The sequence below is a fragment of the Dermatophagoides farinae genome, chromosome 1 (assembly GCF_024713945.1).
Source record: "Dermatophagoides farinae isolate YC_2012a chromosome 1, ASM2471394v1, whole genome shotgun sequence".
Lineage (NCBI taxonomy): Eukaryota > Metazoa > Arthropoda > Arachnida > Sarcoptiformes > Pyroglyphidae > Dermatophagoides > Dermatophagoides farinae.
In genome coordinates, this window is record NC_134677.1 from 5,485,241 (window position 1) to 5,510,129 (window position 24,889).

At 32.6% G+C, this 24,889-nt stretch overlaps 2 protein-coding genes across 2 annotated transcripts; both read left to right on the forward strand.

Moving 5' to 3' along the window:
* The first annotated feature begins 5,369 nt into the window (after positions 1 to 5,369).
* B9d1 (B9 domain-containing protein 1) lies at positions 5,370 to 7,199 on the forward strand. Its single transcript, XM_047054570.2, has 3 exons — positions 5,370 to 5,882; positions 5,984 to 6,406; positions 6,473 to 7,199. The coding sequence occupies exons 2-3, from the start codon at positions 6,076 to 6,078 to the stop codon at positions 6,778 to 6,780; spliced, it is 639 nt and encodes a 212-aa protein (XP_046910526.1). The 5' UTR covers positions 5,370 to 5,882; positions 5,984 to 6,075; the 3' UTR covers positions 6,781 to 7,199.
* Positions 7,200 to 9,181: 1,982 nt separating this feature from the next.
* Positions 9,182 to 24,826, forward strand: bark (C-type lectin domain-containing protein bark beetle). Its single transcript, XM_047054503.2, has 3 exons — positions 9,182 to 11,473; positions 14,402 to 14,814; positions 14,869 to 24,826. The coding sequence occupies exons 1-3, from the start codon at positions 10,388 to 10,390 to the stop codon at positions 24,602 to 24,604; spliced, it is 11,235 nt and encodes a 3,744-aa protein (XP_046910459.2). The 5' UTR covers positions 9,182 to 10,387; the 3' UTR covers positions 24,605 to 24,826.
* The last annotated feature ends 63 nt before the right edge of the window (positions 24,827 to 24,889 follow it).

Genomic DNA, 24,889 nt, shown 5'->3' on the forward strand with positions numbered 1-24,889 from the left:
TTCCCTTCCCTTAATTTGTCTGAATTCATTCTTCTTTGTTTCATTTCATCTACTATAGCGACGAAAAAATGTAATAATCAACGAAACCGAAATTTCAAAAAACAAAAAAAAAACCATCAACTATTCCTAGTTGTTGTTGATGTGTTGTAATGAGAATGAATGGAAAACGGCATACACAAATTCACCCGGTACAGATGTATAGATTATGGCACATTTCTGTCAAATTCTTTATTCAGGGTGTGGGTAGAACTTTTCTTCCCTTGTGTTGTTTTGTTCATCATGTATACGATCGAGTGAAGAATTTAGTATCATTATAAATTCTCTCAGTTTCTCTTGACTGAAAATAGAGATGCTGAGTGAAGGAAAAAACGACCAATGACAACAACAATAACAACTATGAGAATTACATCAACTGATATAAAGAATCGTAGAGACAAATACCAAAAAAAAAAAAAAAAAACATTGAAATGATTTCGTCGTCGTTGAGAAGAAAAAAACGATCTTCTATATACATATGTGTTGATAGATACACACGGGCAAATATAAAGCAAAATTGTCGAATAGGAACTATTCTTTTTGATTTGTGCAAAAAAAAATCTGATCGAAACATCGAAACATTAAAAAAATTTTAATCTTTAGTTTTTTCTTGTTATAAGTATGATAAAAAAAATCAAATTTTAATCGGATCCACATGTTGATCATCATCATCATCATAATCATAATCATCATCAACATCATCATCATCACGATTATTGGTAAAAAGAAAAACAAGAACAAATATCCGGAAATCCAAATCAATGAACCAATGATCATCCAAACAAAAGCAGACACATCATGTGTCTGGATTTTCTTATTCTCGTTTTAGCTACTATTTTGATGTTCAAATGATCATTGTGTAATTTTGTTATTATTATTGCTATAATCAGGAATTGTATTGATGAAAATGTGTGCAAATGTTTCTTTGTGTGTGTGTGTGTTCATTTAATTCGATTTGAGATGCTACAAACGACGACGATCGACACGACGGATTATTTTACCACTAACATCGAACATTCGAAATTTACAGACGTCGAATTTTCTACAAATTTTTTGCAAAAGGAAAGTTTATGTTTTCAAAAACAAAAAAAAATCTGTCGCGCGGTTTATAAGCGAAAAAAAATTTGTATTTATGAGTCGAAATGGTGTTTGTTTGTTTATCTTTCAATCATTGTTGCATTTTAATTTATATAATCAGATAGATTCGGAATGAAAGATCATTGATTTTTTCTTTCAATCATTAAATTTGAATTTAACAGCTTCAGATCATTATATCCAAGAAAAAATTAACCAATTTTGAATACAATTCATTTCCAAATTTGATCAAAAAAGTTGAATACACTTTTATAAAAATAATTACAGATATATTATAGATCAAGATGAGTAATCCGATCACTTTATGAATGTGATAGCTTTAATTCCTTTTTCTATTACGGTTCATTGAAAAAAAAGAAAGACAGAGAAAAGAAAACTTTAATTTATCAGACCATAGACTAGACAAAAATGATCCTATTCCAAGACCATCCATGTCATCCTTATTTAAGAATCGAATATACATAAATCAAGACAAAAGACTAAAATAAGACACAATGAACGAAGGGTCGCGAAATACAGCCGGTCACCGGCCGTTTAGAATGTAGGGTCAAACTCCATATGTATGAAAATATATGAAAGGCTCTAAAGTTATAGTTTGTCTTGTCTTTTTCCAAGGTCGACACTTAATATCGACAAACGGCAATGGATTTATTTTTCATTTTAAAACAGTAGCTGTCGTTGTTTTATGAATTTTTCAAAAAACTATAAATAATTAAATCTTGATGTTTGGCATCTTGGCCATCATTCGTGAAAAAAAAATCCGCTGATGTGATGGCGGATGTGAATTCCTTTGCATCAATTTAATTCATTCATCAGCAAGAATGATTTTTTTTATTTGTTCCCCATTTTATATTGTTCTATTTATAGAATAGTTCAAATAATTATTATCAACATTTAAAGAATGAACAACAACGATGAAAACAGAGAATCTGTCAGAGAATCTTATCCACAACCATAATCAAGACATTGGCTTTGGTCCAATACAATTCAATATGGTTGCTGTTATGGATGGCCGATTGAGCTGCCAAGACAATGTAAAATGGGGCTCTTATGCTTCCTAATATGGATTATATTTGATGCTATCACAACTGTATTACTGTTGATAATAATGGTGTTGAGAATATTCAAAAATTCTTATGATGAAATGGCACAGAATCTTGATTGAATGACACACAGAATTACGGCGTATGTAAAAATCCATTGAAGCTGTCGCCGGTTAGTTTTGGTCGTTTACATTACCAGTGCCTGTTGCGCATTTTGTTTGTAATGGGAAAAAATTTTTCCACAATCACAAACTAATTTTGCCACTCCCCTGATCCTTGATCAACATCATCACCATTGGAATTGAAGCCTCTCCTCTATTTGATAGTTTCTGTGCTGAATCCAAAAAATGACATGCTTTGTTCGTCTGGTATATGACTATGGCTATTGATTATTTGGTAGCATGGTACAATATTATACTGTAGCTGTTGATCTTCCATTAACCATCTTAAACTAATTTGAGTTCGTGTATGTTCATTATGTGGTGGTGGTGCTCCAAAAAAAAAAAAAAAAATTCAACATGCAACCAGAAGTAGAGAAAATTTTTTCGGTTGCATTTATCGTATGTGTGCTCAAATGACGACGATGGCATTTTTAGTTCTAGGGGGTGGATTAAATGAATGGTTGATGGTTGTCTGAATTAACATCACTATTACTAGAGCGACCACCACCACAATCAACGAACAACCACCCATGTCATGTTACAGTTAACTAACCAGAACTTTTAGCTTTCATTTTTTTAAGCAACGATGAATATCTACAAGCACATGTGTCTGTGTGTGTGTGTGTGTGTAGATATTCAAACTTAGAACCATAATGAAATATAAATATTCAGCAACCACACCAGCCAACATTGCTAATGACCGAACCGATTTCTTTGAATACACATTTTCACAATATATTACACATTTTAATTTTAAACGTTCTTGGCAAACATCATCATCATCATCATCTACTACCATCGACATGGCCATATAAGTAACCAAGATCATTCCGATTCTCTTGCCAAATGCCATCAGTCGTTCTTGACGAACGACAATGTTGAATCTTTTTCAAGAAGTTTGAAATAATCATCAAATTTGATTTTGCCCTTTTCTTGTCTTATTTGATCTTCTTTGAATTCTTTCCTAAGATCTATCTATTAGGGAAGCCATTAATGGTCCACCATTATCATCACCAAAAATCGTCATAATCATCATAAACCGATTGCTCATATATTGCATGATGAATTGTATAAATGATTGAATAAATCGATTATCCATAGCCATTGCTATGACTGATGCTTATCCCGAAAAAAAAAATTCAGATTTCATTCATAATTGTTATCGATTTCAAAATCGAATCAAAGCTTGATATGATTGTATGCGACGATTTTTGATGATATCCGCCAAACATTTACACACACACATACACACACACTCGCAAATACTCAATCACACGGTTTCCATTCACAATGAAATCAACAATTGATAAAGTATTCAAGCTACATCGACATTACTGACTTCTTCATTGCTTCATTATTGATTTGACTTCATTTTTTATTCAATGTTCATATTTTTAATTTTCAGATTAATTGTTAAACTCTGTATAATAATTTTAAATTTATCTTTACATAATACGATAATGACATGAAAATTGTACAAAATTCGTAACAATGTTGTGAATTTCCCAATTTATTTATCAATTTTCCAATGTAAGAAATTTCATTTTTGTCCATCTCCCATATGATGACGAAAAATTGGAAAAAGTTACTCGCCAACCAATCCCTATATTTAACAAAAACAAAAAATACGTTGTTCCTAACATCTATAATTCTAACATCGCCTGTTGTTTAGTCTGTTCCATTATCATCATTATTCATAGAGATTTTGGTTCAAAAGATCGTCGAACGATTATAATGACCCTCAATGTTTTTTTTTCGAATGATTTTGTTGTCTATTTCTACTTACGATCTTTTGTCTTTTTTTTCAAACCCATCTGTTGAACACATGTTATTTAATCGGGTCTCGATTTGACTTTGTATAATTTTTCTTTGTTTTCAGATATTTATCTTCTTGCTTGCATGAACTTTTTTCTGCTTTTTAAAACTTTATTTAATTTATTTTTTTTTTTCATTAGGTTTTAATTATGTTTCCGGAAGAAGTACAACAATATAATTAAATGTCCACCAAAATTCCGTGCTTCTTGATGTTCCCATATATGATAACATATAGAAAAATCCATTGATTTATATGTTACACAAACGAAAACTATGGAATGTAAAGAAGTATGGAGTTTTGGGTTAATATAATAACTCGTATGTTGTTACTGGCTCGTTCGTGTTAACCGTTGTAGTTTATTTTCATCCGAAATGGCTACTAAATCAGTATGAGTATTTGATTTATCATTTGTTCGTCGATTTTTGGTAGATCCAAAGGATGATCATGAAATATGGAGTGAACACACGAACGAGCGTAAACAACAAACATACGAATGGACACAATCAACAGAATTCATCATCATGAAGAATTTTATAATTATTTTATTCTATATTTATTCTGTTCATCCTCAATGCTTGCCTATTTATTTGCTTGTTGATTTTCCTATTGTTGGTCATTTCATACACGAAAAAAAATGAACGAAAACAAAATATCAAACCCTAGATTTTAGAAGAAATTCAAAAAAAAAAATAAAACTTTGGGATAAAATTTCACTTTTTATGCATCGATAATGAGATAAAAGAATTTTTTCCGTGGGAAAAATGGAATATGATACGTGTAGTTCTAATTTGGATTAGGAATAGATCAAAAAATTTAGATAAATGATGATAAACAACACTGGATTCAAAAAGGATGTGAAAAGTTTTTTTTTCTTTATCCACTTATCGGAATTTCTAATTCTAAAAACTTATTCATTAAAAAATAAATATTTCAACAAGTGACACAAACGATAATGACAACTAGCAATGATAAGATGACGCATCCGTTTTACATCTAAATTTAGAGCTAAATATTGCACCACAATTACACAAGGATATTAGGCGCACAAACAAAAGAGAATAATGATGATGATGATGAGAATCATTATTAACAAGAGAAGAGGATAAAATAAGAATCATAAAAAAATCTTAGCTGTCGTTTTTGAAATTTATGGAATAAAAATAAAAGTTCAAAAAACTATCCAACAAAGAATTGTAATGCTTTAAGGCTTTTAGTAGTAGTAGTAGTAGTAGTATAAGTAATATTTTTTTAGACTTTCTTCATAAAATTGAAAATTCTTTCATCGAAAGCAAGAAAAAAGTGCTTGCCTATAAGCCGGTTGAATTCGGGCCAAATTTCGTTTCGATATCGGTTCCACCTTGTGGCAATATATGTGCCTAAAAAGGAACGACAATAATCAACAGACATGGTTGTTTGTATTTTTCGTTTTGAAATTCTGCGATCTATATAGATATATTAAGATATAAATACCATCCAAACATGATCACAAAGCGGAAAACATTCGATATTATGTCCGAGATTATAATCGTTCTAAAAAAGGTCAATATTGTTTGTCCAAGTATTTGGTCCCCTTCAACCAGCTGTGGTCGAGTATCGCTTAAACATCTTTACATTTATTTTTAAAAAATAAGAAAAAATTAAAAATGAGAAATAACATTCATGTTTTTATTTAACTACAAAAGATGGCGCAATGTTTGATGAACTGGTATCCAATGGTAACAAGATTTTCAGGTATGTGAATTTTGAATTGTTCATTCATTCAAGAGAACAATAGATTCGAAAACAATGCATAACAAACAAGCAAACAAACCTAATGTCTTCCTGGTTTCTAGTTCATCATATTTTATTCGATTAATATTATCATAAATTATACTGAGTACTTTCATCCCTAAGGTGAAGACAAAACGAATAACCTTCATGTCTGATGGATGATGACAATCAATCCTCATTGTTAACTCGGAATTTTTTCCTAGTCAATATTCATGGACAAATCGAAAGCAGTTCGTTCATAGGCCATGATTATGAAAATGTTTATTGCAAATGCTTATTTCGTTATGGACCTGATTGGGCGTTGGTCAACAATACCAATTCAACATCATCTGATAAACGTAACAACAATAAAGATATAGTATTTATATCACAAATGGCTAGCCGAAGGCCAGATCAACCAGTGGAACTACCATTGTACGTATGGAATCTACCAATTGAAGCTACTTTCAAAAGTACAAACGTATTTGGATGGCCACAAATAATTGGTAAAAATTTTGTTTGATATCAAAAATCAAGAATCTAATTTTTTTTCCATTTCACTTTTTTAAAAGTTAGCGTTTATGGTATGGATAATCTTGGCAATGATGTCATTCGTGGTTATGGATGGACACATTTACCTATACGACCTGGTGAACATCGGCTACAAATACGTTTGTTTACCCCTCAATCTTCAACGCTGTTAGCAAGGATAGCCAATTGGTTTGTCGAATCACGTCGACCAGAGTTTATTGACACACGATTGGCAGCTGGACATGAAGGTAGACAATTGGTGACAATCGAAAATCAAGGAGGTGAAGTGACCATCCTATTGAATGTTCTTTTCAAGGATTTCAAAAAGTATGGATTCATTTCGAGATAATGATCGCTATCGCCTCCAACATCATCATCAATGCTAATAAAACTTTGACTGTCGTCAATATTTACTAATCATTATTTCACAAAACGTTCAAAGAAACCTTGACTCTTTGATTAAATTTTGTAAGCAAATGTAAATTCTTTCACACGAGAATGTCACTAAAAAATTTTTTTTCAAGCCTTAATCAATTATATGATCAAAAAAACAATAAGAACAAGTTTTAAAAATTTTCAACTGCTCAACAGATAATGATGAAAATGATCTCCGCTGATCATTATCAATGATTCGAATCATGTTTTTGATCCATTCGATCGAAATTAATTGTGTATAATAATAGCCTGCCTCTGCATATATTGGCTACTGACAAACAAGCAGGCAAACATCCAAATTAAATGAAAAAAAAATGTACAATCAATTTAAAACTGGAATCAACAATCATCAATTTGAGTGGCTGAAGATTTTTATTCGTATTTAGAATATAGCTACGAATAATAACGAAAAAAGTAATGACAATAAAAATCGAGGTCAAATACACATATCAACACAACATCAACCGCTTAAATACAAAACAAATTCACTGAATCTCGATTATTTCAAGCCCACACCGACACATATAGAGCAATTAACTATAGTTATGAGATTTCCAAACAAATAAATCCTCACCATTTGTTTCACAATGTATGATCAGATAAACTTGATAGATATGTTGGATATACTTTTAAATACGGAAATACATCAATCTTTTGTTTATCATCAGGATTTTTCACACAGACACGTTTGATGATCTTGATTTGTGGTTTTATTCTACCCGCAATCCAAATGACTGATTAATATATTTCAAAGTCATCTTCAGGCTTCAACGACTTTTTCAGTGACTTTATTGATTTTCTCTATTTTTTTTTGCCTGTGTGTCTGCATGTGAATGGGTGGAAATCAATGAAGCTAAATAGCATTCACCTGTTGCTCATTCTATAATAATTATTATCATTGTTATCATCAATGTCATCATCATATTCATATAAAAACAAGACCTAGTTTCATAGAAAACAAACAAGAATAATCAGACCAAAAAAAACAACAACAACAATATTCAATGTCTCGGTTCAGATGATTTCATACAGCAAATCACAAATAACAAAGACAATAAGAAATAAAAACGGATATGATGATATAATGCGCCTACATACTTTCATTATAAAATAACGACAAAAAAAACTTGTAATTTTGAATGTTTGAACTTTGACCTAACGATCATCATCACTGACAAGAAAACAGCAAAAACCTAACCAACGAGTTTTCAAATTGCAATGATGAATGTTGTACCTGCCCAAACATTGCATAAATTAGATGGAAATTCCTATATCTAGATAGTAAATACTAATATCATTATCATGTCAAGGAACAATAACGAAATTTTTTTCTCGTTGTAAAGTAAAATTTACGTTTGTTTTAGTCGATGATGTTTAGAGAGGAAAAACTTTGTTCCCTGTGCGTGGATGTGTATGTGATGTTATGAAATTTCGATTCAAACCGAAAATCAAGTTTCCTCACTGTTTCTATGAATCAAGGTTAAGCTGATTAAAACAAAATCATTTGTCAGGCGATCATTATCGTCTGCTTGAATATAAACTACAGTGATAGCCCGTGATACGTTCCAAAAATTTTGAGCGTAAAGTGAATCGAGGCAGTGTATTACTGTATAAAATAATGGACACGAACATCAATATGGATTTTCATTTTGTCATCAAATGTCAGTATCGTCATTGTCGTATAATGAAACAATTTTGTTTTTGTTTTTTTTTTGGCTTTTTGTTATTCATTTAATCGGTCACCTAGGTGCCAACGTGTCGTCGGGGTTTCGTTATGACAACCAACTCAACCGAATCAATTTGCAAAAATTTGCACAGTGAAACACACAAGTTAACTATCCAGTAGCCCGAACAAAAAGCATTAGTCACAAATAGTAGCAGGTAGATCAAACCCAAAGGAAAAAATAATAATGTCAATTTACCCTATACGGATAAGGTTTTCATTTCATTTTAATCAATGTACCTGATGACAATGATCATCATCAGCTATTCGGTTGCTTGCAACATATATTTGAATTTTGAAAATTTAATTGTTCTGGTTGCAGGTTGATATTGCTGTTTGGTCGACTGACAATCACGAATTCATGATGATAGTCATGAAAACCACCACCACAATCAGCATAGCTACGCCATACACATGAATGGCAATTCTCTCCACCTTTACTTCCTCACCTGTCTCCATACCTAGCTTGCATGATTTTATTTGGTATGTGTGTGAGCATGTATGTGTGTGTGTGTGTGTGATTCACTTTATAATGGTTTGGCTACAGTAAAAAAAAATTCACATAGTCAGCGGACTTACCACCACCATCTATGACGACTTTGAACAGAAAAAAATACTTCAACGGCTCCATTAATAGTTGTCGTTTTTGTGGTCCTTGACTGGATAGAAAGAAAAATCTTGTTTTCCCGTTTTTTTCTGCTTGTTCTCTTCGTAGATGAGTTCGAGATGATCAGGCTCCAGTTAGCAGTTTTTCAACTTTATTTTCTTTCTCATTTGCCTCAAAATATTCATCAACAAGAGAACTAAAAAGTCAGCAGACAAGATATTTGAAGATTCAACAACAATTTTTTTTTCATTTACCTGCTGCGCGTTTTTGTGTGTATGTTTACATGATATATCTACTTTAAACTGGCGCCATTCATTGTTTCTTCACCTTAAAATTCTTGACAAAAAAATATTCATACACCATACACAGGTCATCACTATCATCTCACGCGAATGTTCAATTTTTCTAATCAGTTTAGGTTGCTATTGTTATTTTGGATATTGCATTGTCTATATGGATGTGATGTTTTATATTCATGTGAATAAAGAAATAAAAAAAAGAAATGCCTACACATTTCATCAATGTTACTTCCATACAAGTTCACCTATATATTCAGCCTATTGACCAGAAGAAAAAACAAAATATCAAAATACCTACAAGTTAAATACACTTTGAACAACGGCTCTACTTTTCAAAATATATTGAATATCATCAACTTGGTGATGATAATCATCATTCAATTGGCTAACTAACCAACTTGATCATTATAATCATCATCAATTTTAAAGCAATGTCGTGACCTACGGCACAATTTTTCACATAAACACAAAAATTCAAAGGGCTAGTCTTGTCTTGTTTTTTTTTGAAATAATCTAGATCATCATCTACAAACTCAAATAATGTCATCATCACCGTCAACAACAACAACAAAAACTACAGCAAAACCATCAACAATACCGACGATAAGCAAACATCCGGCCATGTGTTTCGGCAGATCATCGACATAGTTTCCATGACGACGGACACTGGCAGCATCAAACATCATGTTTTTTCCGTCAACAATCATCATCACCAGTAAATAATGAGATTCGGCATTATGATGATTATGATTATTTCAATGCTAAACAATCAACAAACAAAATACAAATCAAAAAATTCAATTTGAAACGTCGAAACAACAAAATAAATGATTGCTCAACAACAAAAAATGATAACACCTTTAATAGTAGTAAAAAGCTGCCATCATCACTAATGAACACCGTTAAAAAGACGAATACAGTACCTCAAACAGCAATACCTCAATTATTTTTGCCATCACAATCATCAGCATCAACTTTACGGTCGTCCAGGAGATGCGGCAACAACAATCCAATATCATCTCAACATTATAATCTGAGTAATTGTCCAGATCATGATTCTTTTGTCACCACCACGACCACCCACGCCTCAATTATTATAGAAACAATATCCAACAAAAATGATGATAATAATCATAGATTAGATAAATTTGTTAGTAAAAAGCTAAAAAATCGACAAAAGTCAACAACAAATATAATGAAACAAGTGCATGAATTTCAATCAAAATCAAATTTTTTCAATTTACAATCCATACGCAGCCAAAATCATTATCCGTCAATAGATCGTAAGATTTATATGGATTCTCAACAAAAGTTTTGTAAAATTTTACATCATTCATCAATAAAAAAGTTGAATATGACTGACAAACAAATTTTCAATCATAGTCATGAAAATACAATAATGAGTGCGCCAAGTGTAAAATTAAAACATTGCTATTGCAGCTATGTTTTTGAAAATAACTTAAACAATACAACGTATTCACATTGGCTACGCCAACCACAACAATGTATTTTATCAAAATTATTCTTCATCTCCATATTATTATTATTATCATCAACACAATTCTTAAATATAATTATACCTGTGATCTCAGCCCAATCTCTTCAACAACAATCATCAAAACATTATTCTCGACATTATCCACCATATGTGATTGAATCACAATCTCAACAACAAAATCAAAATCAAAATCAACCATCATCTTTTAATCAAAGACAAGGAAGGATAAATGATTATGATGATCAAAATAAATTATCTTCAACATTTGATGGTGGTGAAATATTTGGTCAAAAAATTTTAGCCAAACAATCATCATACCGTCATGATGATTATACTACTGCTAAAAATCAAAAAGCTGATTATGAAATACGATCCAACATTCTTATACATCAAAATAGTCATTTGATCATCGAACCAGGTGTACGATTAGCATTTTCACCCGGTATCGGTATCATTGTTCATGGATCATTGAATGCAACGGTAAGTGTGACTATCATCACCTTCATTGCTATCATCATCGTAATTATTGAACTAGGTCAATTTTTTTTACAAAAAGTTATGAATGAAAATATCATAATCCATAATGATAATCATTTTGGAACACACATACATGGGCATTTAATTTATGGCTGAATGACAATCAATCCTTGATTTTTCTATTATGCAAATCAATTCAAACATCAAACATTCAATCGAATTACTTTCTCACGAAAAAAGAAAAGAGAAAAAATCCCATTAAAATTGATTATCATTCATTTTCAGGGCGTGTGATGCATGTTATGCTTGCTTTTTAAGTTCGTGTGTAAGACACAAGACATTATTTATCAAAAAAAACAATCAATTTGAAAAAATGAATAGAAAACATGTAATCATTGTTATCCACTTGTAATATCTCTATAATATTATTATTTACCTAACCCAATAAGAGCAACAAAAAATTTCTAATATTTGCCTAATATATACATAAATAAACCCTGGCGAATAAATAAATAAACAGATAGTGATTGTGTTTGATAAACGTAAAACCGGAATCGATTGATCGATTGATAAAGACGGATTGCTTAATATCATGATCGTGCATCATGGCTTTGATTATTGATTATTATGAGGAAAATAAATCCAAAAAGATCGAAATATTTTATGATCATCAAAAACATATGTCCTGTGTATATGTTATTTTCGTTTCAATCAACAAAACATTTTTTGTTTTCCATTTTTCATTGATGATTCATCATTTTAATCATCAGGATAAAAATTCATATATGAATTGGTGACAGAAAGAAAAAAAAATAATAAAAAATCACGTACACAAACAAAAAAAAAGTATTATGACTAACGGCAATATTTCTATTATATACATCTTTCTAACTGTAAAATCTATGTATATGCAATAGCTAGTTACCTGTTGCTGTTATTGCTATCCATAGCAACAAACCAATGACAACAGTGAATCCAAACATATAATGGCAAGAAATGAAAAAAAAACAAAAAAAACTTGATTTATCAAAAATTCAATACAAACATGCATACAGGAACATCATATAAAAAATGAAAATAATATACATCTGTGTATGGAATAAATATTATTATTATTATTATTGAAAAAGGGGTAAAAATATCACCATCAATTGGTGGATTGCAACAATGCAATGATAATGTTGATGATGACTAATGCTAGAAAAACGTGCAAAAATGAACAAGGATGGATATATAAGGACATATGTAAGATTACACTTTCACATCCATCCATCCATCCATTCATTCTATTCAATGATGTTTGATGATGAGAAATCTATTCAAGCTGAAAATCCATTATTATTACGGCCACCACCTGAACACTATGTTTTTTTTTCTTTCTTCATTCCCTTTTCTCACCTATTCAATTTTGATGCTATATTCAAATAAATGAAAAAAAAATAATGTTAGATTTATATAATAACAATAATAATAATAATACTAATATTATGACACATGACACATTATCATTGTGGTAATATTGATGATTGAAACCTGTTTTCATTTGTAATTCAATGTATTATTATATCAAGGTATATCAAATATATCGAAAGTTTTTCAGTTTTGTTTATCATCATGAAGTAAAATGAAGAAAAAAATGTTTCATTCAACCAGAAAAAAAATTTATTTATGTGTATTCGAGTGTAAGTCTTATTATTCCCATTTTTTATCTCATCAAGAATGTGGGACAAAAAAAAATTGTCTTTTGACATTACTGCAAATAAAGAAATTCATTTATTGCATTTAATGGTCTTATGAGTTGAAATTTTTTTTTATTCTAGAGCTATATTCATTTGAAATCTTACAATAGGGAAAATGTATAAATCAACAGAATAACAATTGTTCAAAATCAAATACACCGCTACTTTGGTTAATGATGATGACAATTAGTTTCGATCCCCTACAAACTGTATTATTAAATTTCATAATGTCCTTAATCGAGATATAACTGTATTCAAATGCGAACTGAATTGGAAAAATTAATTAGCATAAAAATTTAAAATTACAAAAATCTCATCTTATATTCTATTTTGGGGGTTTTTCGGACACAACTTGTTTCAATTCAGTTCAACTAAATGAAGCATTATTTTCTTTTGTCAACTCTTAATCTTGATGGCAAAATTGGTCAACGATTTTTCTTAACTGTGTTAACATCACCATCGTAATGACCGGTAATCGTCATCATCATTATAATGAAAGCTACAGTCGCTATAAGTAATGGTCAACGAAATAAAATAAAAAAAATAATGCTAGTAAAACTTGCTTTAGCCAAAAAAAAATAGGATATCTTAGAAAAAACGGTGATGTCAATTAATAACAAAAACATGCAGTTGTTTTGTTTGACAAAATTCGTTTGTTTGACTCATAGATAGCTAGATAGATAAAATAGAGACAATTCAAAAGACGATTGTTTTTTTTGATATGTTGATTGAATAAACTTGGATTCTAACTCAAATTCCATCGAGTGTGACGACGAAAATAGATGTAATCTTTACATTGCATAGCAAAAAAAAAAAAAAAAAAAATATGAATGACAACACCTTTTTCAAACATGAAAATCCTGTCTATTTATTATTGAATTTATTCAGTTGTATCATTTGAACAAAATTGAAAAAATTAATATGAATTGAAAATTTTAAAAAAATACTACTAATCGATTGTTAGAACTTAACGATTTGATATCACAAACAAGAGGATGACATTGAATGAAAAAAATCATTAAGAAAATCATAAATCATTAAGAAAACATGTAACAATTAAAAATGATTGAAAAAACCAAGCGAGTGTGTGAATCCTACTACGATGATAGCATTGATGAAATTGACAATAAAAATGAATGAAATTGATTAATTGCTGACTGATTTTAATCTCTTACCTAACACAAATATATAGGGCACAAGCACATCAAAAATAATACTTACAATAAGTAATGGGGCAACAAAGTTACCAATGATCAATGCCGAAGGTATTCATCATCAAAAACCATTATGGCCCAATATACGATTAGTCGATGGTCAACGTGTGGAACAAGGACGGCTACAATTAAAATATAAAGGCCATTGGCATTCAGTTTGTACAAATTCCCGTAATTGGACACGAAACGATGTTGAAGTTGTATGTCATCAACTTGGATTTACTGGTGGTCATTGGTTTCGATGGTTTAAGCGTAATAATGATAGTCGACAATTTATGTTAGAAAATCCTGGATGCCATGGTAATGAACCGACCGTCCAAGATTGCCAAAATTGGTCGCAAAGACGTATCGGCAGTGGTGTTTGTGATTTTCACCAAGACATTGGCATCAGGTATTTTCTGTCATTTAATCAAAATATTGATTAATTGTTTTTCATTTTTGACAGCTGTGATAATAACCAAGATTCTCGAAATCATTGGCGTGGTATTGAATTCATAAATTCTGACTCGCGTGTAACATCGATTATGTCAAACAAAATGGATTCACGTAGATCCAATTCGGCCATCGAACATGTAATCATTGAATATGCAGGCCAACAATCAGATGGGAAATTACTGCCAGCATTATCATCCATCGGCAGTGTTCCGCCACATATCAATCATCTTGCCATTTATCGTTCAGCATATACAGCATTAAATATTACGGATCCAATCAATGGATTTGAGATCATGAATTCAAAATTCATAGAAAATCGTGCCTATGGTGTTTATGTTAATACTTCAACTGGTCGAGTTCATTTATCGAGTGTCGAAATTGAAGACAATGGAGCCGATGGTGTTCGTTTTGTTCATTTCGATAAAACAGACTATTCATCAGATAATTTCTGTGAAACACCAAATCTAGGAACCAGCCAAGTGTTTCCGATCAAATACACGTATCGACAATCAGCTTCAAAAGCACCTACAGAAGAATGTTGCCAAGAGTTCTATTCCAAAGATTGGGAAGGTCAACGGATAACGGTTCATTTTCCATTACTAATGAGTGGTGTTGAAGATTATGGCGCATTAAATGAATATTTAGTACAACCATATATACCACATGTTGGCCGTGAAGGATCCATTTATATTATTGATGGTCATTCTGGACGGATTATCGCCGATTTTTTTATCCGCAATAATACAAAAATACAAAGTGTTTCATCAATCATTGGAAATGGTCCATTACGAATTTGTTATCGTCCAGCACATTATCGCCGAGTATTGTTCACCATACAGGTTGTTGTCGATTATGGTAGAGAATATGATGTTACCGTATCAAATAGTCGTATTGTGGCCAACAATGGTCGTGGATTATGGTTTCAAGATCTACGCAGTGGAGCCGTTGTGAATCGTACATTAATTTCCAATCATGATTATGTGGCCGGTTTGAATATAGACCGTGGTGTTGGCACAATAATTGTTAATAATAGTATCATTAGCAATAATATTGCTGATGGTGTCAACATTACGAACGGTGGTGGATATCTTCATATTGATAGAACCGAAATCGTTAACAATACAGGCCGTGGAATTGCCGTATGGTTTAATGAATCCATTAATCTTGGAGCATTCAATTATAGCTCACATGTTACCAGATGTTCCGTGTCTAATAATCAGATTGGCCTTTTGATTTTTAGTGGTTGTCATTTTTCATCAACTTTATGGCATCAAGGTGCATATTGGAATATTAGTCTTAATGACTTTTTTGATCAACGCGAACAAGGCCTACTATATCATTCATGCATTCCAAGACCCAGAATATTGAAAATGCAATTGAAACCATTGGTGACCAATATATCCATCGGTCATAATCGTTTCTTATCAAACGAATTACATGCAATACATGTGGCACCCTTATTTTTCACTAAATTGAACATTGCCCATAACGAATTTAGTGGACATAAAAAAGCAGTCCTATATATAAATTCTCAGGATCATTTTTGTGTACAACAATTTGTTGAAGATGCCGAACGTTTTCCATTTTCTTTCTTCAATGGCAATGCAAACAATAACGATGGTGGACATACATTGATGAATCAACGAAGTTTAGCACTAGATTTATGGCCAACTGTCGTTCGCATAAGAAATAATAATTTTCACAATAATCGTGGCTATTATGTTGCCAGCATCGGTTTATTAGAACCAGAATCATCAATTAACGTGAATTTTAGTTCATTATCTCAAAAAATATTGTTCACTCGAAACATTCTACATGATAATATTATCCGTGAACCATTTGAAAATCTAAATTCACGTTCACGTGTTGCAGCGGTTCTATGTGTCACTTCAAGTAATGTTCTCATATGGCGAAATGAATTCATTAATCCAAGTTCCAAGTATGAATTAGGAGTTCACTTAGGCGTTCAATATCGACTTGTGAATGCTTCGCTCAACTATTGGGGAACATCAAGTTCATCTATCTCGATGCGTATGAATTTTGGTGAATACCACGCTGATAAACATCTTGATTCAGCTGCAGAAGTTTATGAGAGGATTTTCGATCGAAAAAATCGCTACAACTTGGCTCAGGTTGAATTTCTTCCATATATATTGATACCGAATGCATTGGAATCGGATCGTAGTGCATTGTCGTTGATCAATGATCGTGAAAAAATTTTGCAATTTTTTCATGGAAATCCAACTGGTGAAATCGGTGGTCAAGTAAAAGGCCAAGTTAATTTACGATCAGGAAAATATTTTGTCAAACATGATATTTACATTAGTCCCGAAGGCGAATTGGTTTTGAATCCGGGGACCGTGTTACACTTTGATCAATCTGTTGGAATATTCGTTCAAGGGAAATTTAAAGCAAAAGGACACAAAAAGTCAGACATCAAATTTTTGTTGGCCTCACACAAATCAAGCAATTATCGTTCGAAAAGAAATGTAACACTTCCGATTGAGGTGGACAGTGTCATCAATTCAACAATGGCAAAATTTAACAATCGAAGTATAGCTGCGTTAGACCAAAAATCCCCTGTGTCATTCAAATTAAAACAGACATCTTATTCTAGCCAAAATATAAGACTATCGAATGGTACTGAAGGTCTGTTGGAAGTGAAAATCGGTAACGATTGGGGCACGGTTTGTGGCTATAATTTTGATATTGAAGATGCTTCTGTGGCTTGTCACCAATTGGGACTAGTTCTTAATGAACGGGATTGGCGTCTTGAAAAATCGGAATTCTGGAATTCGAAAAATTCTCGTATCATTTTGTTGACCAATGTTCAATGTACACATCTCGATACTGATTTGACTAAATGTAAAGCTGAACGAATGAGTAACAATGATTTTGAAGGTGGTTGGTGTCCAAAAGGTGAAGTAGGCATACGATGTTTTCCAGAAGCTTGGGCTGGAATTCGTTTCGGTATGCTCACACAGGAAGTAATTCTCGAACATATTACGGTGGAAAAAGCTGGTCTTATTGATTACCGTACCAGAAAATTCGGACCGGCGCTACAATTTGATTTCAATCGATTTGCTATTAGAGATTCAATTATAACATCAAATATTGATTCTGGAGTTGGCATTTTGTGGAATGATGTGATCAGTGAACCTAATGATGATCGATTATTAACGATTATCGACACAAAAATAATGGGAAATCTAAATCATGGTATTGTGACCAGTACACAGGGAATTCGAATCGAAAATTGTTTAATTGCCGATAATAAAGTTTCCGGATTTCATTATGAGCCCAATTTTAGCCGTGAAAAACAAGAAGAATTAGCGTCATGGATTGTGAAGCAACCAATCCATAATAGAAAAACATCGGTTTTCATAATCATACCCGGTGAAACGGCCTCAGATCAATCAATATATCTGGGTGATATTGGTCGACAAGTTTATGTTTATGTGCCACGACGACCGACACCGATATCGAAACCTTTCCATCTATTGATACGAACCGATCCCGGTAAACGTATCGGTGTGATGGCCATAAGTCCAATATTTTTGACAAGATCATCGGAATCATTAAGACTTTATTCGCCATTGATAGATAGTATACATGCTTCAAAAATGATGTGGGATATACGTCGCAATCTTACCACATTTCCATTCATATATCCAGGCTATCGTCTCATGTTAGAATATTCTACTGGGGAATTACCTTACGGTGGCATTCTATTGTTGTTCACACCAAAACAATATCTTCGAAATATACCGGGTGAGCCCAGTTTTGTCGAAAAAAGTCTTCAAGAACAACGTGAAATGAATACAATGATATTAGTAAATAATGAATTCATTGAAAATGGAAAAGGAATTTCAAGTGCACATTGTTCAATGAACATTGATTTGAATGGAAACTATTGTAAACGATATGGAAATGAAACGATAATTGTAAGAAACAATTTAATAACGAAAAGCAAAGGAGCCGGGTTGTTTGTCAATTCATTTGCCTATTCATCAATGATACCATATTCATTATTGGTGAATATGATTGAATTCAATGAAATGCCACAACAAGAATATGACATTACATATGCTTCATCTGTAATTGCCGAAATCAATTATACATTGATTGAGAATCGTTTTGTCGAAAATGCCGAATATGGCTCTATCGTTTTATATGACCATTCTTTATATGCAAACAGTGATATGCAACAAGTTACGGTTCAATCGATGCCTGGTTTTGTTTTATCTAATGCAATCGGCGCCAACTATCCATCCAATACTAATCTTTTCCATTGGAATATTCACCACTGTACACTAGAAGGTAATAAAAACGGTGGAGTAGATCTCAAACTACCATATACGTGGCTATATAATGAAAATTTTACGCATACTGTTGTGGTTGAAGATTCAAACTTTTTGAAAAATCAAAATTTCGAATTTGTCATTGGTGGTCATTATGCAAGAGTGAATATTACACGGAATAAATTTCTAGATAATCAATGCAAAATTGGTCTTGTATCGATTCTTGGAATGGAAAAATTAACACGAGTTGTTCAAAATGAAATGAACGATAATTATGTTCAACGATATGTGATTGAAATGAACATGGAAAGTCATGCAGATAAATTTGGTACTGTTACGGCCATGATAAATCGAAATAAGATTCGAAATAATCGTTTTTCCGGTGCAGCTATACAATTTACGAATGCAGAAGAAATGAGCAATGCATATACGCCAGAAACATATGCCATTGCAATTCGTGGACTACAACAAGTTAATGTTACGCGTAATATTCTAACCAATCGAAATCTTCAATTCGAATTATTGGCCGGTGTTAAAGCTGGATCAATACATAATGAATTAAATGCAAGAGAAAATTTCTGGGGAATTGGTTTTGACCCGCAAACAATCCGGGAACGGATATTCGACTTTGATGATTGGAATAGTTTTTCGACAACGATATTCTCACCATGGTTGTCTAATGATCATAGTGATGCTTCTTTAGTTCATGATCAATCTACAATAGATGCTTTAAGCCAATCATCATTAATACCACAGTTATTAGGTGGCCGATTAAATCAATCATTAGTGTTACATGCACGTGACCGTCCTTATGTGGTACAGACAGATTTAACAATTATGCCGGACACCACTTTAACTATAAGACCAGGTGTCGAAATTGAATTCTATCCATCCGTTGGAATATTAGTTCTTGGAGATTTGAACGCCATAGGGATTGAAAACAAACCGATTTTATTTCGACCGATAACACGAAATTCAAACCATTCGAATATTTTACAACCGAAAATGATGAATTCATGGACAGAACGATCGAAAAGTTATGGCCGAAAACGACAGATTCCAATGACAGAACAATTAGTGTATAGTAAAAGTGATCATGGTGGTGTACGACTTTGTCTAACGGAAACCTGTGATCCTGAAACCGAAATAAAAGCAGAAGAGAAGATGAAACATCAGCTTTCATGGTTTGCCGATTCAGGTTATCCGAAATTGGCAAGCAATGACCGGAGACGTCATGGATTCATGGAAATCTACAACCTAACAACATTACAATGGACACCTATTTGTGATCCCAGATTCACTGAACGTGATGCACAAGTTGTATGTCGACAATTGGGTTTTTCCACACTGAATGTATTTGTACGGCGTGCTTCTCGATCAGATATGGATCCAACATTGATAACAAGAGTCTCTGAATGGCCTGAATCATTGGAATGTAAAGGATCCGAATCAAATTTAGCCGAGTGTGATTTACGTACATTTTCTAAAGATAGCTATGATCGAAAATCAACCTTATTCGAAAATGCACCACTTTATCATTCTAAACTTTTATCAACGAATTTTTATCGTAAAACTCATCAAAATCAAATTGTTGATAATCAAACTCAAGAACTGCTTTTCTACATGAATGATGATTGGCGATCACTGGAGGAACGATCATTAATTCAAAGTACGGCATGTCGTCACGATGGTGATGAATTTGTCTATATATTTTGTGGTGAAGATAATAACAGATTTAACAAGGATGATAGTCAATTGTTTGAACATTGGGGAGGCATACGATTTGCTTTGCCTGAATTTGAAGAAGACGATTCTAAGAAATTTTTGGCTAATAATAATAACAATAATCGAAAACAATTTCAGAAAAGTGCTATGCATTATGTCAATATTATTGGTGCTGGTGTATTGCATGGAGAAAAAAACGCGGCAGTACAAATGATACAACGTTCAATACCGTTGGAGTTTGTGACAATACAAAACAGTGCCTATCATGCTGTAGAAACTTTAGCACCACCAGAATCTCTAAAAATACATCGTCTTCGAGCTGAGAATAATTTGGGTGCCGGACTAAATCTATTGTTATCGGGCACCTCAACATCGGAAAGTTCACGCGTTCCTTATGAACCGATTACAGATGGATCAGTATTTACCGTACCATATAACGCATTTTCAATGGTAGATATTTGTGATGCAAGAAAACAATTGCGTGTTAAAGAAAAAATAATTGTTTATTATAAATATGATAATCGTCCAGTTGATTGTGTCAAAATATTTACCAGCGCTAATCCATTGAAAAACATTGGTATAAGATTTTTACAATTAAATCTATGGAGTAAATTTACTGAAACGGCCGGTAAAGTGAATACATTTGAAGAGGATTATATTCAAGGCAAGAAATTTGCCTATCAAACCGAAGATATATTTCACAATAAAATCCATGAGCTCATTGATGAAACAACCGATTCATATGTGGATGCATCATTGATCACTTCTATGTCTGATTCGATCATGATTTGGGATGGCGATATTTTCAACGAAACAACTAGACATTTGATTGGTGAAGTTTACAGTGATTCTACACAAGAATTTTTAAAACGCACATCGATAAATTCACTATGGCCAAAAACATTATCTAGACAACGTCGTTATACTACATCAACACGACGGCCACCATTAACAACGAATGGTCCAGAATCATCCGCAAAGAACATACTTTATAAATCCACTGGTTTTTCAATGAGTCTACAGCTACATGTATCAGGCGCATCTGGTCGTTATGGTTTCATAGCCGAAGTGACAACATTACCCAGTGCTTATCATGATGAACGAGATATACAGCATAACATTACATTTTCAGATATCAATGATAATAATGCCGGTGCATTATTGTATCAGAGCGTTGGTGAAAGTGTGCCACAATTAGCTCTGTTGAATAATATGTTTAAACGAAATTGCCGAAATCTATGGGGCAATTTTAGCACATGTGAAGGACAGACCATCGATCTTAAGATACAGAATTCTCCGCATCTATACTTTCAAAATAATTTGATAACTGATAATCGTGCAGGTGGCCTAAAAATATCTGCTACTTCATTTACTGCTGTTTCGGCACTCAACGCACATCTGATCAACAATTTATTTGCCGATAATTATCAGAAAGAAGCCCTTTATTTTGAAGGTGCTAATAGTTATCAGAAAGTTGATGTGGATAGAAATTATTTTAGCCGAAATCGATCACCACATCGATCAAACATGGTGTTCGGACGTGCAATCGTCGAGTTTCATGAGAATGTAATAATTAATAATTATGGTGACAATCAATTGTTTATGGCCGGATTTGCTCATGCACAATCATCATCAAAACTTCAACGATGTACAAAGAATTTTTTCTACAATAATCATGCCAAAAATGAACGTGGTGAACAGAGTACAATCATTGTTAGCACCATTGGTCAGATTTATAGTGACAATTATTTAGTAAATCCAGATAATGATTTTGAATTATCTACACGAAATCGAACAATCATAAATGCAGCAACGTATTCACTCAAACAAAATCTGATCGAACCAACATCATTTGCCGCTGTATTGGCATCAGCAATTGTACAAGCTCCTTATAATTGGTGGGGTTTCAATGAAACCAGTGCTATTGAAGCTCGTATTCGTGATTCACGTGATTCATTTTATCTCATACCGGTACAATTTGAACCGTTCTATTCTGGAAATTGGTCAGTACTAAGTGGTTCATGCTATGGTGGTTATCAGAAAATTGCCGACACTTGTTTTGTTTATGTCGGTGGTCGTATGACCTATGATCTAGCACGGAAATTCTGTGGTAAAGATAATTCATCGATGCCATTCATACGAGCATCAAATCAAGAAGAATTGATGCATTATATTTATCTACAACAGCCATTGTTTAATCGTCGTCGTCATCCAGTATGGGTTCAATCTTTTGATGTACCCATTGGTTCATGTTCAGTACTAATCGATGGCCATGTCCGTGTACATGATTGTAATGATGAGCTGCCATTTTTATGCGAACGAGATCCAGAGATTGGAATCAGTACGGCAACATTAGATTATTGGTATCAAGAACCATTAGGAATGGCTGTTATTGGCATATCTTTCTTAACAATGCTTCTTACGATGGCTTGTATTTGTTGTTGGATTTGTAAATCTCGTCATAGACATTTGGAGAAATTAGAACGCCGTAATTCAATTCGTGCTTCAATAAGATCAAGTCGATCGTTGGCTTCTATGAGTGCATTGAATGATAGTCAATATTTCACGAATAGAAAATTATTGTCCGAATCGAATCCAAATGTAAATGGATCCATTAATGGTTCAATCAATCCATCATATCGACCTATTCCTTTGCATAGTGCTAGTGGCCATCAGCGGCAATCACAATCGATGCAACAGGATCATTATGGGGAATCATTGTCATCAACATTTCCCATATATACAAGCGATCATAATGAACGTCTTGTATTGGCACAAAAACGTTATGATGATGCCTTCAAATATGGCCAAAACTCCCGAACATCGAATACGGATATAATGAGATCAGCCAATTTACAGCAACCTACGTTCGACATGGTATATGATAATCGTGCATTTAAACAGGGACCAACTGATCAATCAACACCAATGATGTCACCACTATCATTCTCATCGAGAGAAGAACATCATAATCCTACATTACGAACATGGACACCAGAAACGAATTCCACATTGGATTTCAAAGTTAAACCTGCATTAGATCCACAAGAATTATCACAATATACGGAATCATCTGAAGATCTACATAAACCACCACCATCTACATCATCATCGACTGCATCAGATTTACCATCGCCAACATCCGGACAATTATCAAATAGACCACGTTTTTATCAGCCTAGATTGCAACAATCCACCATGATGAAATCTCAACCAATACATCCTCCTCCACCACCACCAATTCGTCGTTTAATACAATCAAGAGATCAGAGAAACGAAAATAGACAACGTCGTAGTATGGATCCGACAATGTTCTTACATCATGAAGATGAAGAGCCATCCATTTCACATGAAAATAAAGACATGCCTATGGAAACAACATTCGATGGTGAACTATTAACATTCGATCATCATCAGAATGAGATTCATAATAGAAAAGAATTTAAAAAACCTATTTATCATCAAACAGATTTAGATGGTGTGAATACAAATTATCATATGGGAGGTAGTCAGCCGTCATTGACGTATGGTTCATATGCACCATCAACCATCGAAAGTGAATCGAATAATCCTTATCTAGAAACATCATTAGATAATGATTCATTTCATGGTAACAATTTTCCAGCCATTGCCAACTCTAAACACAATATATCATCTTCAACGAATGCTGCCACCAAAGCAAGATTATATGCCAGTCAACCATTAGAAACTTCTATGTAAACTTTTCATTATGATGAATTACTGCACATTAATCAATTTAATTTTTTTTACTAACAATTTTTTTGATGTTATAATCATTTTTATTTTATTAATTAATTATTATTTTTGATAAAGAATTTTTTACAATTTGCCATTTTTGATCAAATGTATAAAGAATAATGTAAATTTTTTTTGTTAATATTAATTCATCAAATAAATAAATTATTATTTAAATTTTTCAAATGTGATTGTTCAAACAAATTAATGAATATATATCTTCAGGTATGACCGGAAACAAAACAATAA

Excerpts from the sequence above, each read along its gene's own strand:
- B9d1 (XM_047054570.2), top strand. The coding sequence starts at position 6,076 with ATGGATGATGACAATCAATCCTCATTGTTAACTCGGAATTTTTTCCTA. Across the intron at positions 6,407-6,472 it reads TGGATGGCCACAAATAATTG|TTAGCGTTTATGGTATGGAT; the intron begins GTAAAAATTTTG and ends CTTTTTTAAAAG.
- bark (XM_047054503.2), top strand. The coding sequence starts at position 10,388 with ATGAACACCGTTAAAAAGACGAATACAGTACCTCAAACAGCAATACCT. Across the intron at positions 11,474-14,401 it reads ATGGATCATTGAATGCAACG|GGCACAAGCACATCAAAAAT; the intron begins GTAAGTGTGACT and ends ACAAATATATAG. Across the intron at positions 14,815-14,868 it reads CACCAAGACATTGGCATCAG|CTGTGATAATAACCAAGATT; the intron begins GTATTTTCTGTC and ends CATTTTTGACAG.